Source organism: Meleagris gallopavo, chromosome 10 (assembly GCF_905368555.1).
Source record: "Meleagris gallopavo chromosome 10, MGAL_WU_HG_1.1, whole genome shotgun sequence".
NCBI classification, from domain to species: Eukaryota; Metazoa; Chordata; class Aves; order Galliformes; family Phasianidae; genus Meleagris; species Meleagris gallopavo.
The window spans coordinates 5,819,875-5,832,503 of NC_139413.1; the positions used below are offsets into that span (position 1 = coordinate 5,819,875).

The window sequence follows — 12,629 nt, forward strand, 5'->3', positions numbered from 1 at the left end:
GATTTTCTCCCTAAAGGATTTGGAAGATAGAAAACGCGGCCACAGAAGGAAAACATTTGCTATAGGCCTCTGATTTACTGCGTCATCTTTTTTTGAAAACTCCAAGCTAGAGTTTTAGCTCCTCCGAGATACCATGGGAATAATTCTTGCTGAAATCAGATGTGGAGGAACTGAATTTCAGTTTCATCTCACTGGTAAATTGCTGAGCTCTACAAGGTTGTTCTGTTAGGGTAACGTTTTAGGGCTTTATCAGACTGAGAGGTTGTTTTGTTTTAGACTGATGGATGTCAGGGACGTTTTCCATAAACCTTTAATGTATTTCTAAGACCTGTTTCTTATCTTGTCGCATGGCTTACCTAACTTGGCTTTCTTTAGCTGGCATATGAAAGAGCTCAGCACAGTGAGTGGTCTGGAAACAGCAGTAGCTGTTTGCTGTTTGTAATAGCTGTAGCATTGCTGTGCTGGATGAACTCATAGTAGTTCTTGGGGAAGTAACATACAGGGAAAACGAGAAGCATTCTGAAAAATGTTATCCCGTAACACCCACTTGCACATCTTGTCCAAGTGAATCAAAATTGAAGAGAAAGGATAACCTGTCATGACACTTGTAGCTGGATGCCACAGAGAGCTATGTGATGGTAGCTTCTTCATTCCATGTTATCCAAACTGCTTTAAATGATACTGTTTATTTAAAGATAATTTTGAAAAGTATAATACATGGGAAGATGATGGTTGTTTCTTTTTCTTATTCCTTCTCTTGATATAACTCCAGCTTTGTACAGAAAACACATCACTGCACACTAAGTGTTGGGCAGGATCATGCCTTCTGTCCAACTCTGTGTTCCCACAAGAAGTTGAAGTGTTAATGTGTTCCTCTGTGCGTGAAGGTTGAAAACTGAGGCTTGCATTAAAGCATGTGTTCATCCAGGCTGAGGGCATCACTGCCAAGGACAGGCGAGGGGCTGAGAGGGCCGGAACAAAGCACTGCTTGTTCATTTGGATTTTTATTCTGTAGGCTGTGTGGCACCACAGGTTATGCACAGTCATAAAGCCTCTTCCTTCAGCACTAATGGGACCGCAGATGGCCCTGAAGGGAGTGAGAAAGAAATGAATATTAACATGGCTAAAAGGTAGTCAGCTTTTTCACTTGGATTACCTTGAAGCTGTTTCAGACTGGGACTTGTCCTGCTATTAAATGTCATGTAGAATAAAGAGAAAAGCATTTTGAGTATGGACTGAGCCAGCCATCTGATTGTAACTAAGCACAACGTTTTTGGTTCAATTTTGAAATCTTTTGCTGAGAAAATATGATGAGCCACCAGTTTAAGAACCATAGATGGGAAGAATGCAGTTTGTTCTATCCCAGGAGCACTCAGATGAAATAGGAACCACTTGTCAGCTCTTATTTTCAGAAGGTACCTATTTCCCATCTTTGCAATAACAAGTGTTACAAGTGCAATGTCTTCTCTTTCACTTTGTAGTATTTGAATATTCCTTGTTGTTGGTTGTTATTTTATTTTTTGTAATAAATAGTTGAATATTAAGTATACAGAAAAACATTGATTGTCATTATCCTATGCTCTAGAGTTCTTAAATTGTGAAAAGTAAGATGAAGTGCTCTCTTATTTTTAGGATGAGATGTATTGTTTTTGTCTCAGCAAGGATGGGTTTCCCTGTCCCTCACACTTTGAATCCCAGGGGATTTATGGCACTGTGGGGCAGTAAGGCTGATGTTTGCTGTTTGCCCCCCTCTTGCAGTGTTTGGCTTTTGGTTTGCTTTAACTATTGTTATGGTTTTACATCTAGTTTTGACTATTTCATTTTTTTTTTTTTTAACAACACAGTCAGCAACGGTAGTAAAATGACATAAAGGAAACTTGAGGAACAGACTTAGTTCTGACAGATAAGGCCATCTATCCATTTGCACTCTCTGATCTGCTCAAACAGCAGCAGCTCAAGCAATTTCCTGGTGCTCAAGGTATTTCTATCAGAAATGTTTCCTGCAGAAGTACTGAAATTGAACTGTGAGATCAGGCTTTGACTGCGAACAAAACTGACTTGAACTTGCAGTCTTTTGTCCAACCTTTCTCCATCCTACTGCTTAGACCCTGTAGGAACAGGATGTGAGCTCATATCTGTCCTCATTAATGTTTGTCACAGCTTTCAGCAACTTCTATGTTTATCCTCTTTTGAAGGATGAAACTCCACTTTTAAAATCCTGAGGTGTGCCTTTGGCTGTACACCATGAGGGCAGGAAATCCTGAGGAATCCAAGGAGTAGAAGCAGTGTTTGGATGCAAGTGTCAAAACAAGGACCTAGTGTCATGTTGGAGTCAATGTCTGATAGCAAAACAATTCCTGGTTGATACCCTTGTAGGCTAAGAGGACAAGCTGCACGATGAGTGGAGTCTCAGAAAAAAAATGGTGTTGTGCCACTTTAGTGAAATCACAGCTACACCTGTAAAAGCTTTTACAAACTTTTTAAGCATGGTTTGGATTTAGACTATGGGAAGTCTTTAGGAAGCGAGGAGTTGTATTTGAAAACACTGAAGTGTTTTAAGTGCTCTTATTTTCATCATCAACTTGTTTCAGATGATCTTGGCAAGGGAGTTTTCTACATTTTCACAAGTGCTGTTAGTTTTTGAAAACAAATGGCTGTCTTTCATGATACGGAACTTGTGTTACTTTTTTTCAGTCCAGTGATGTATCATGAGCGAAAGTAATTGGATGAAAAGTCAGAATCTGAGTTCAAACCAGTTCTTTATTCTGTAAACATATATGGTATTTATCTGAATCTTTCAGGTTGTTTCAAAAGATGAAATGCTAATGATAAAAGCAGTAAATCATATTCAGTCAACCTGACTTTTTTAATAAACTTTCACCTGTGCCATTATATTAACTGCATGTGCTCATATATAATGTTTTCTTGATATACGTGATGATGTGCTTTTGTGTATACTCATGTGAAGAGTACCCAGGGGCTTGAAAATAGTGAAGCCTGTTATGAACTTGTGAACTACAGACTTGCTATTGATGTTCTTCACAGAGTATGCTGAATTTCTACACTGTAAAGGAAGGAAGTTTACAGATTTTGATGAAGTTCGTCAGGAAATTGAAGTAGAAACAGATAGAATAACAGGAATGAACAAAGGGATTTCTTCAATTCCTATTAACTTAAGAATATATTCTCCACATGGTAAGTGAGATCATTCAACTGTATATTCCTGTGATGTAATATATTACTGAGCTCTGTCTGTTTAGCTCTCTCTTTTTCATGCATTCTCATTGCTTGATTAGCAGTCTTCTGGGATGCAAAGATTTCCACCAGAAGTGGATATATCTGTGTAAGAATATTCAGCATCTGCTGCATTATGAAACCACTCTACTGCAGAGAGCTGTTACTTCTAGGGTTGTGCAGAACGTGGACTCTATCCCATTTAATCTTCTCATGATTTTAAAATATTCCCCCTCTACATCAGGGAGAAGCCAATCCTTCCCCCAGCACATATACTGTTAGGAGCTCACCAGTAAACTCTTGTGTAAAGACATATAGGAGGTAGCAGATGAAGTGGAAAAACCCTTCTTGCCTCCACCCATATAGATTTCTCAGATCAATGATCTAGAATGTCATTATGTCTCTTTGCCCTGTTGGATGTTTCTTATTCCTTGTCACTAAGAACATACTTAGACAATACTGATGTCTGAAGCTGCATTATATTATAGATCCCCAGTATAGATGAAAGTTAGGTTCTCTGGTTGCCATCTGCTGTATTTAATGAAAGCAACCTAGAGGAAATGTTTTGCATTGAATTCAGTCTGGATGTAGGGGAAAAGTGGTGTGTCTGGCTCAGGCATTTATCTAACCATCTCATCTGATGCCTTGATTGTGAATCAAAGGACATAAGGATTAAAATAAGAGGAGAGGTAATTAAAGAGATGCTGGTCCTCCCTTTGATATGCCGTGGCTCTAAGTGTATGCCCCTGAGCCTTGTTGCTGCTATGCAGATGTGGCATAGCAAACAGGAGAGCAAATGAACTAAGTGCTTTGCCTCACAGCATGCTTCCTGAACATGCTGCCACCAGGAGAATGTGAAAATTTTCTACCTAATGCTCTTAATTTGTTTTATGGATCAGTCTTTTAGTGTAGCAACTATTATCTGTATTGGACAGGCATCAAATGTATTTCCAGGTATTTCCTTTTTAGGAATCCTAGTTTTTCTCATTTGTCTGAAGGATATTCTGTGGCAGTAGTAGATGAACAAGCTGACGCTTCTAGGTGGTCTGTGGATTGAAGTATGAAATCTGAAGGGCCTGTTAACTGTGCTACAGCTGATGGAAAAAGCTCAGAAAGCCATATTCATTTGCCTAAGAGACTTCAGTGATATTCCATATAAGTATAATTTGCCTATACCAGTTGTAATGTTTAAAATATTAAGTAATACTCTTAAATCCAAATGAAGGACCAATAGGGAAGCAACTATGGTAACAAATATACTTTTTGGACTGTCAGGTGTTTTATTTGAACCACTGATAACTGCTTTTATAAGTATATAAGCATTGTATGAGATTTTATCTGACTAAAATCTGTCTACAGCCATACCTGTATAGATCTCTTTAGATGTGTCTGGCATGCTAACCAGTGTTGTGGTTCTGTGTTCTCCATACAGTACTAAGCCTGACTCTTATTGACTTGCCGGGAATCACTAAAGTGCCAGTAGGAGATCAGCCTCCAGATATTGAGCAACAGATAAGAGACATGATAATGCAGTTCATCTCTCGAGAAAACTGTTTGATATTGGCTGTGACTCCAGCTAACACTGATCTGGCCAACTCAGATGCTCTGAAGTTAGCTAAAGAAGTAGACCCTCAAGGTAAGCATGATTGAACATAGTCACTGAGCCTCGTTAAACAAATTTGAGGAATACATTTCAGCACTGCCAATGATGGACCTCTTCACTTCCAGTCATGCCCTTACTTGCAACTCTGGTGGTTGTTGTGTGATAAATCTTTGAGATGATCACATTTTTAATAATCACTATGGAACTGTAGGACATAATTTGTTTCTTTTTTCCGAATAGATGGTTTTTTCACTGTTATTTTTTTTCCCATCTCTGACTTGATTAGGTCTTAGGACCATTGGTGTGATCACAAAATTGGATCTCATGGATGAAGGAACAGATGCAAGAGACGTTCTAGAAAATAAACTACTTCCTCTTCGTAGAGGTAAAAATGTTCAATTGCCTCTGTTCTTTGGTTCTGGTAACAGTAGTGTTTGAGAGTTCTGGAGATGAATGAAGGGTTATCCTGGACCTGATGAGTTCCTAGCTTTTATTATATTCCATTCAGCAAACACAGAAAGGGGATGTGCTAAAAATATCCTATAAGTAAAATAATTTATCCTGGACCTGGAAAGTACGCTGCTTATTCCTGAGGAAGCAAGAAAGGTCAGTATTATTTATTAGCCAGTTTTCTTTTTCTGTGCCAGGTTGCTGTCTCTTTCAACAAAAGAGTCTTTTTTTTCTTACATGTGACAGAAGCCAGCACCGGTGCTTTGGTAATCTTGCTGTTAACCTGGTTTTGACCTTTTGTGGAAGTTTTCTATTTGATTGTTCCAACAGCTACTGTTACAGTCACTTTCACTGTTAAAATATCAATAATTATTTTTCTAGTTATACTTGGCTTATGAGACCACCATCTCCTTCCAGTATATGAGCACAGCGAACAAGTTATGAACGTATTCCTCCAGCAGACATGAAGAAATCACTCATTTTTCCTGTATTTTCTTAGTGCTGTATTATTTACTTATCCAGACTTGTTGGGTCTTTTTGTTGTTCTTTTTTGTTACTTTAATTTTGTTTTTATTTAAAGTGACTTCTTTGGAGTGCACTGAAGTTTCAGATATTTGTACATTTGAATTAGTAATGTAAAAAGAAGTGCATCTATTTCACATAAACAGACTGAACAAATTGGGTGTTAAGTTCATTTACAATGCTTGTAAATGATGTCTGAAATTCCTAAATTGGAAATTTTTATTTGAATTGAGGCAACGTAGTTCAATTTAATATGAATCCAGTTGTGCAGAGAATACCTGCATTAACATGCCCATTGGTCTGGGATTGTTTCAGGTTATATTGGTGTTGTGAACAGAAGCCAAAAGGACATTGATGGGAAGAAGGACATAAAGGCAGCTCTTCTAGCAGAAAGAAAATTCTTTCTTTCCCACCCAGCATACAGGCACATGGCAGATCGGATGGGAACGCCGTATCTTCAGAAAGTTCTAAACCAGGTAGAACCTCAGTTCTTTGTGGAGACAGCTGTGAGACAGCTTTGATAGTGGTAGGACCAATATAAAATCTTCACTAAAATGAACCTTACTTATTCTTTTCTGCCTTTTAATTTTTACAGTGTAATTAACAAAGTAGCATATTAAAAATAAAACTTAGAAATGTACTGTGGGAGGACCTAATTTGTAGGCACTTGTTAATATTCATAAACCTACAATAATTAAGATTGCTAATTGCAGAAATTTCCATCATTGATAACATATAATGTTCAATCTTGATTTTCTTCCAAGAAAATCATAATTTTATTTTTTATTTCTTACTCAAAGACTTACTCAGATTGGTACCTCATGCATCCAGACATAATCTAATAATAGTACTCTTTGATTATGTAGTTTTCCAACTTCGGAAATTCTGTAATATTTTATTCCACTTTATTAGTTTGTAAAAATCTAGAATAGCTTCTCTTAGCTCTGTCTGTATTACTTAAGGTTGCAGTTTAAGCTGTAATATTCATTAGAGATGCAGTAAAATAATGTGCATCTACCCCCCTAAATCTTTATGAAGATACTGGGGGGGTACAGAGTCATTTAATGGACCTTTTTTTTTCCTTTGGGGCTGTGCACAGCAGCACATAGTTGTAACCTCCAGTCTTCTTTCAAGCTGGCCTGTGTACTGAGTGGGCAAACAGAGTAATTCTGAGGGAGACTGTAGAAGCAAGCTGGTTTTGGCCATTAAAGAGTACAAGATGTTCTCTGCTGCCTTGGGGAGGAGTTGGCATTCCTTGCAAAAATTCTTTTGCTCCAGCAAAGCAGAATTGTATGCACTTGATCTACAAAACTGGAAGCGTAGTTATGAGGGATGGAAAACAAAGGTGACAATTCTATGTAACCTTGGAGCACTGGGATCCTAATATCTTCCAATGTCAGGGTGCTCATATCTTCTCCCTACTGCTATTCATGCTCACGATAAATTCCCTCTTAGATGTGTGCAGAACTTTTTGTTGTTTTTAATTTACCTGATAACAATGCTGTTTATGACTTGTACTAACAGTTCTGCTCTTCCCTATTCTCTTGAGTACTGAATATGAACGTACACAGAAAGTAAAATTCTCTCTTCCTGGGTATTTCTCCAAGTACACTATTCTGTAATTATCACATTTCTTCTAGTTTAACACGACTCTTAGAAATCAATTCTGGAAATCTGTGGGGGGAAGAGGGGAGGAGAGAGATGTTTTTAGATATGATGTGTCCTGAAGGTTCCCTGCATATGTGTACTTTAACCTTAAAATCTATGCTTTAATGTAGTAGAAACACATACGGTACACTAATGATATAAATGACAAATACAGGAGGACTTGGTTCACACTGCCTTTAGTTTTGCCCAAACCTTTGTTCTGTTTCTAAGTGTTCATGCCAAAACTCATCAGATTGCAGCTTTCTTCAGCAGGAAATAGGGGCATCTTCCCAGATACCTGGAGAAGAAGCTTACTGTGCTAATCAATATGCTGCCTACTGCTCAGTTGCAGAAATATGTAATTCTTTTCACCACTGTGTCCATGGGTAATGCCAGCCTTAGCTTGAATAGTATGTGACCCTGATGATAATGAGTCTCAACAAATTCAAAAAGGGAAGACCAAATCCTGCCTGTCCCCCTAAATTTATTGATGATGCTATGATTTTTTTTTTTAATTTCATTGATATTATTACTGTTACTTTGAAACTAAGTTTTATCAGCCAACCAGTGCTTTTGACATTCCTAAAATCTGGAGTTGATAGTATTTTCTCCAGTTCACTGTTGAATTGCTGCTATAGGTTTGGAATAGACAGAGGCTAGGTCAGCCTGGCTTTGTCCATTTTGGATAGCAGCTGGAAACAGCACAAGGCATATTGGATATGTAAACTACATGGATGGCCTGTTAAATTTCTTGCTGCACTGACTTTGCAGCTGTGTATCTTTACAACCAGGTTAAGGTATATTATGGACTTGTTCAGAAAGAATGCTAATGCTATTTATTTGTGCCTTAGGAAAACATTCTTCAACAGGATGCAAGAACTTTGAAACTAAACCGAGTTTCGTATTCCTTGAAACTCTTATGTCGTTGTGTTTATATACTAGTAACATTTTTGAGCTTTTTTTCCTTTTAGTTAATCTATTTCAGTATAAATTGTTGCTCTTTTGTTGCTATTACTGTATGTAGAATATTACATGAGAGGATGTATGCAAGAATTGTCCGCAAATTATTAATGCATGAGAGTTTGTGGTTCCAGGTAGTATTTAAATTATTCTACATCCACAAGGTGGTGCTCCAGGGAAACCCCAGCGTTTGATAGTGTGCCTTTCAGGCCTGCTGAACAACTTTGGGGCTCAGTTTTCCCACTTTGGTATTTGACATTCTTTATTGTAATTGTGTGATTGGGAAGATATAGTGCAAAAAAGTCCATTTTAGTTTAAATTAAGGATACAATGCATGAGAGGCTCATTGTACAGTTGACAGTATTGTCCAAACACATCACAACATAAAATGGGCAGAAGTAACTGAGATAAGAGCTTTTCTAAGACTTTTCCTACTCCAGTTTATTTTCTAGTATTTTTAGGTTTATTTTCATAAATGAAAGCCAATACTCTCCAGTGATAAAGCTTTATATCAAGATTTTTTTAAAAATATATATTTTTAAAGAAGTGCTGTAATCATTAATAAGAGGGCTAAATCTCTTCTTTTTAGTATTCTGCATACGATGAAGTAGTAGTGTTGAGAAAGTGACTTTTGTAAGTAGTGAAATAGTGCAAAGTAAATACTCTGTATGCCTATACTGCCTTCTGTCACTGTTCTCAATTTGTTTTGGATGCTCAGAATCAGTGAAATGGATGTTGGCAACAAAATGCTGAGTTATGAGAGTTCATTTCAAATTAAAATAACTTTTTAGTGTATAGCTAAACAACTATGTCATATCAGGCCACACTGAGTGAAAAAGCCAAGAAGTTTTTCAAGCCTCCATATAATGTGTTCATGAAAGGGATGTTGTGGTGTTCTTTAAATGTCTCCATTGCTTCAAAGATCAAAAGGAATTACACTAGTAAGCTAGCATAGGCTACACTGATAAGTTTGGCAGCCAGAAGGAAATAACTATGCTCTTGCTTTCATCTTTAGTAACAGTATAAAAGGACTTCTGTTTGCTTTTTAGCAACTTACCAATCATATTCGGGATACCCTGCCAGCCTTCAGGAGCAAACTTCAGAGCCAGCTGCTTTCTATAGAACATGAAGTAGAGGTATACAAAAACTTCAGACCAGAAGATCCAACCAGAAAAACAAAAGCCTTGTTGCAGTGAGTGTCATCTTTTATCTGCTTTCCATTGTCTATAGGTTTGGTTTGGTTCGTTTTGCTTGACGTTTTTTTTCCTCATGTGTTTAAATGTTAGGATATGGAAAAAGATTCTTTATTCAAGCTCTGAAAAATATTGTGTTTGGTGTTCCAGAACACTTGAATATTTCAGCAAGGATTTCCCTAAATTAGTATTAGCAATCATAGAAAGAGAAAAGGCAGAGCAGGAAAAGGTACAAAGATGAGTAACATACATGATCTTAAGGTAAGAAACTGCTTCAGATTGCAGGTACGCATTCTACAGCTTGTCAAAAAGATGCCCTCAAGCAAAGGGAGGAGACTGTGTTAAGCTCTGTAAGATGAGAAGATTAAAAGGAGAATAGGAAATGTTCGTTTTTGTTTTTTTTTTTAATAAAATATGAAAACTTGGCCATCCAAAAGAACTTGCAAATGGCAAGATCAAAATTAATCGTTGATGGTAGTCCTTTGTGTGGTATGCAGCAAAATTACAGAGTTCCTTATGAAGGAGCTGATTCTAAAAGATGGGTTGTCTTCAGAAAGCAGTTAAGCAGGTTCTTGGGGACAGGGAAAATATTCAAGTTTGGTGAGTACAAAGTCATATCTCTGTTGTTTTGGGACACATGAACAGCAACTGAGACCAGCACTAGAATTCAGAAAGGAAAATGGTCACCTGAACTATCAAGACTTTATTGATCCAGCCCCAGACTTTGATTTACTCCTTGCTTTTTGCAACAGCTGTGTTGAAAGAGTAGACGTAATTCTGTCCCTCATAACTTAAGATGTTTTGATTGAGAGGAAAATCTGAGAACAGAGCCTGGGAATCTTCTATGAGAGTACAACATGGGTTTTGATTTTTTTTTTTTTTTTTTTTTTTAGTCTGTATATTTGATCATTAAGCTGATAGGAGCATACATATGAAGTTGTGACTTGTTCAGTCTCTGAGCATCTCAAGCATTTTCTGCTACAGTACTGTTCTCTAAAGGAAAAAGAATTCAAAGGGATTGCTATTATTTTTCTTTCTTTCTAAATAAATGAATGTGATAAATTGTGATAGCAATTACAGTGAAACAGAAATGTAGCCTGGTGCCCTGATATATTTGAAGCTGACTTTAACATATGGTTTAATAAGCTGTTGTTATTATTTTTAAACACAACATTTAGGAAAAAAAGAAGGTAGTATATGAGCTACATCCTATAAGGAAGAAATATGGGGGGGTGTGTATGTATGTAGGAATGGATTTAGAAGTATAGCACCCTGGATAGGCAGCTTGGGTGAATTAATTCTTGTAGACGCTTGTCAATTCCTAAACCCATTTTAATTGGTCAATATTACTGATGTAGTATTGAAGTAATAGTTGATAGTTGATGTGCTTAAGTTAATCCTTTTCCATCTCTTTGAAATTTAGGATGGTACAGCAGTTTTCAGTGGACTTTGAAAAAAGAATTGAAGGATCAGGAGATCAGGTCGATACACTAGAACTTTCAGGTGGTGCCAAAATCAATCGTATTTTCCATGAACGTTTCCCTTTCGAACTAGTGAAGGTATTTATCCATCTTGGTGATGTTATTTTTTGTCTTATTTATGCATTCCTATTTCAATACCAAAAGTACTAAAGCAAAGATAAAGCTTGATGTGAAGAACATGATCTTTACTGTAGAAGAAATTTCATTGCATGATTATTGAGACATTTAGCTTCATTTCTAGTTATGGGTACTGAGATACAAAGAAGATTCTGAAATATGGTAATATGAATATAATTATAGTCCCAGTTCCTATTTTTTTCCATGCTTTTTGTTTTCTCACTAATGGCATTTTCTTTCTGGTTAGGTGGGGAAAAGAAACAACTACCATTGGCAAATTTAAGTTGCTGTGTTCAAGTAGCTAGTACCTGTTAAAATTACACAAATGAAACATGTACATTTTGCAGGTTATTTTCTTGCTTTTTTCAGAGCATAAGACGAAGCTGACTTTCTGTCCCATGTTTTCATAGTGGAAAGGGGAGAGAGAGTGGAACAGATTCAAATTTGGTGTTTAGAGATAACATTTTTTTTTTTTTTTTCCTCCTGATACATCTCTTTCTTACCTGCCTTCTGAATAACAGAATAAACTACAGTGGTCTGTGAACTAAGAAGTGGTCAACTGAATTTATCTTGTGTTCTTTTACCTTTTCTTTCACTGTAGTGATCTTAGCTTCCCCTCTCCGTGAGTTCTACTGTATTTTCAGTCTGCCTTCTTTGATGTTTTTCCTAAGTTTCCTTTCCATGTATTTTATGTTTTGCTGCCTCGATAATCACTTAGCTTTCAGCTGGGTGAGAATCACACAGGTTTTAGTAGTTCTGAGGTTTAAATATGCTGTGCCAACTAGCACTTCAAGAGAACGGGCTACAGTTGGGCTTACATAGTGACCCTTTCACTTGTGACAGTACTAACACATTGTTCAGCTAGTTTGCTTTTGAGAAACATGAAGAAAAGGTTCGTAACTCCGAGACTGTTCATTCCTCTCTTAAATTTCGTTGAAAAACAATAGGATGGGAAATTGAGGATTGTATGGGAACTGCTGAATCATGGCCTGAACCTCTGATTAATCACCTGAGGCGAGCAATGATTCAGCTCTGGGAGCACGGGTCAAGGCAATTCACCTGTGCTGCTGGAAGGGGTGGAGCTGGGCTGCACCTCTCCTAGACCCATTTAAGAGCTGACTGCCAGCGGGGAAGGATCTCTTCTGGAGATCCCTCCTCTGGAGTTTCATAGTGAGCCCAGGATACAGGTAAGCATTATATCTATTCTCTTTTGATATAATAACTGCTTAGCTAAACTCTCAGGTATATTTCATAATTATAACTTCTGTACATTCATTGCTTATAAAAGGATAAACAAAGAACACGATGGTGTAAGTTGTACTGCTTCATGAAACCAGACTTAAAATAAATAAATTGTCTTACAAATGTTGTTTCTGGCTTTGTCCACCAACTATTGCCTCTTTTGGGATGTGCTGCAAGATC

At 37.2% G+C, this 12,629-nt stretch overlaps 1 protein-coding gene across 8 annotated transcripts in view; it reads left to right on the plus strand.

Moving 5' to 3' along the window:
* The window catches only part of DNM3 (dynamin 3), a 171,464-nt gene that overhangs the window by 17,642 nt on the left and 141,193 nt on the right, over nucleotides 1–12,629 (plus strand). For all 8 annotated transcript variants that reach the window (XR_014885174.1, XR_014885175.1, XR_014885176.1 and 5 more), the window contains exons 3-8: nucleotides 3,046–3,195; nucleotides 4,667–4,870; nucleotides 5,124–5,222; nucleotides 6,125–6,285; nucleotides 9,466–9,608; nucleotides 11,033–11,168. Coding sequence is in view for 5 of the 8 variants with exons in the window: in XM_085231480.1 (XP_085087606.1) it covers nucleotides 3,046–3,195; nucleotides 4,667–4,870; nucleotides 5,124–5,222; nucleotides 6,125–6,285; nucleotides 9,466–9,608; nucleotides 11,033–11,168 (893 nt within the window). In the remaining 3 variants the exon portion in view is untranslated. The remainder of the gene's footprint in view (nucleotides 1–3,045; nucleotides 3,196–4,666; nucleotides 4,871–5,123; nucleotides 5,223–6,124; nucleotides 6,286–9,465; nucleotides 9,609–11,032; nucleotides 11,169–12,629) is intronic.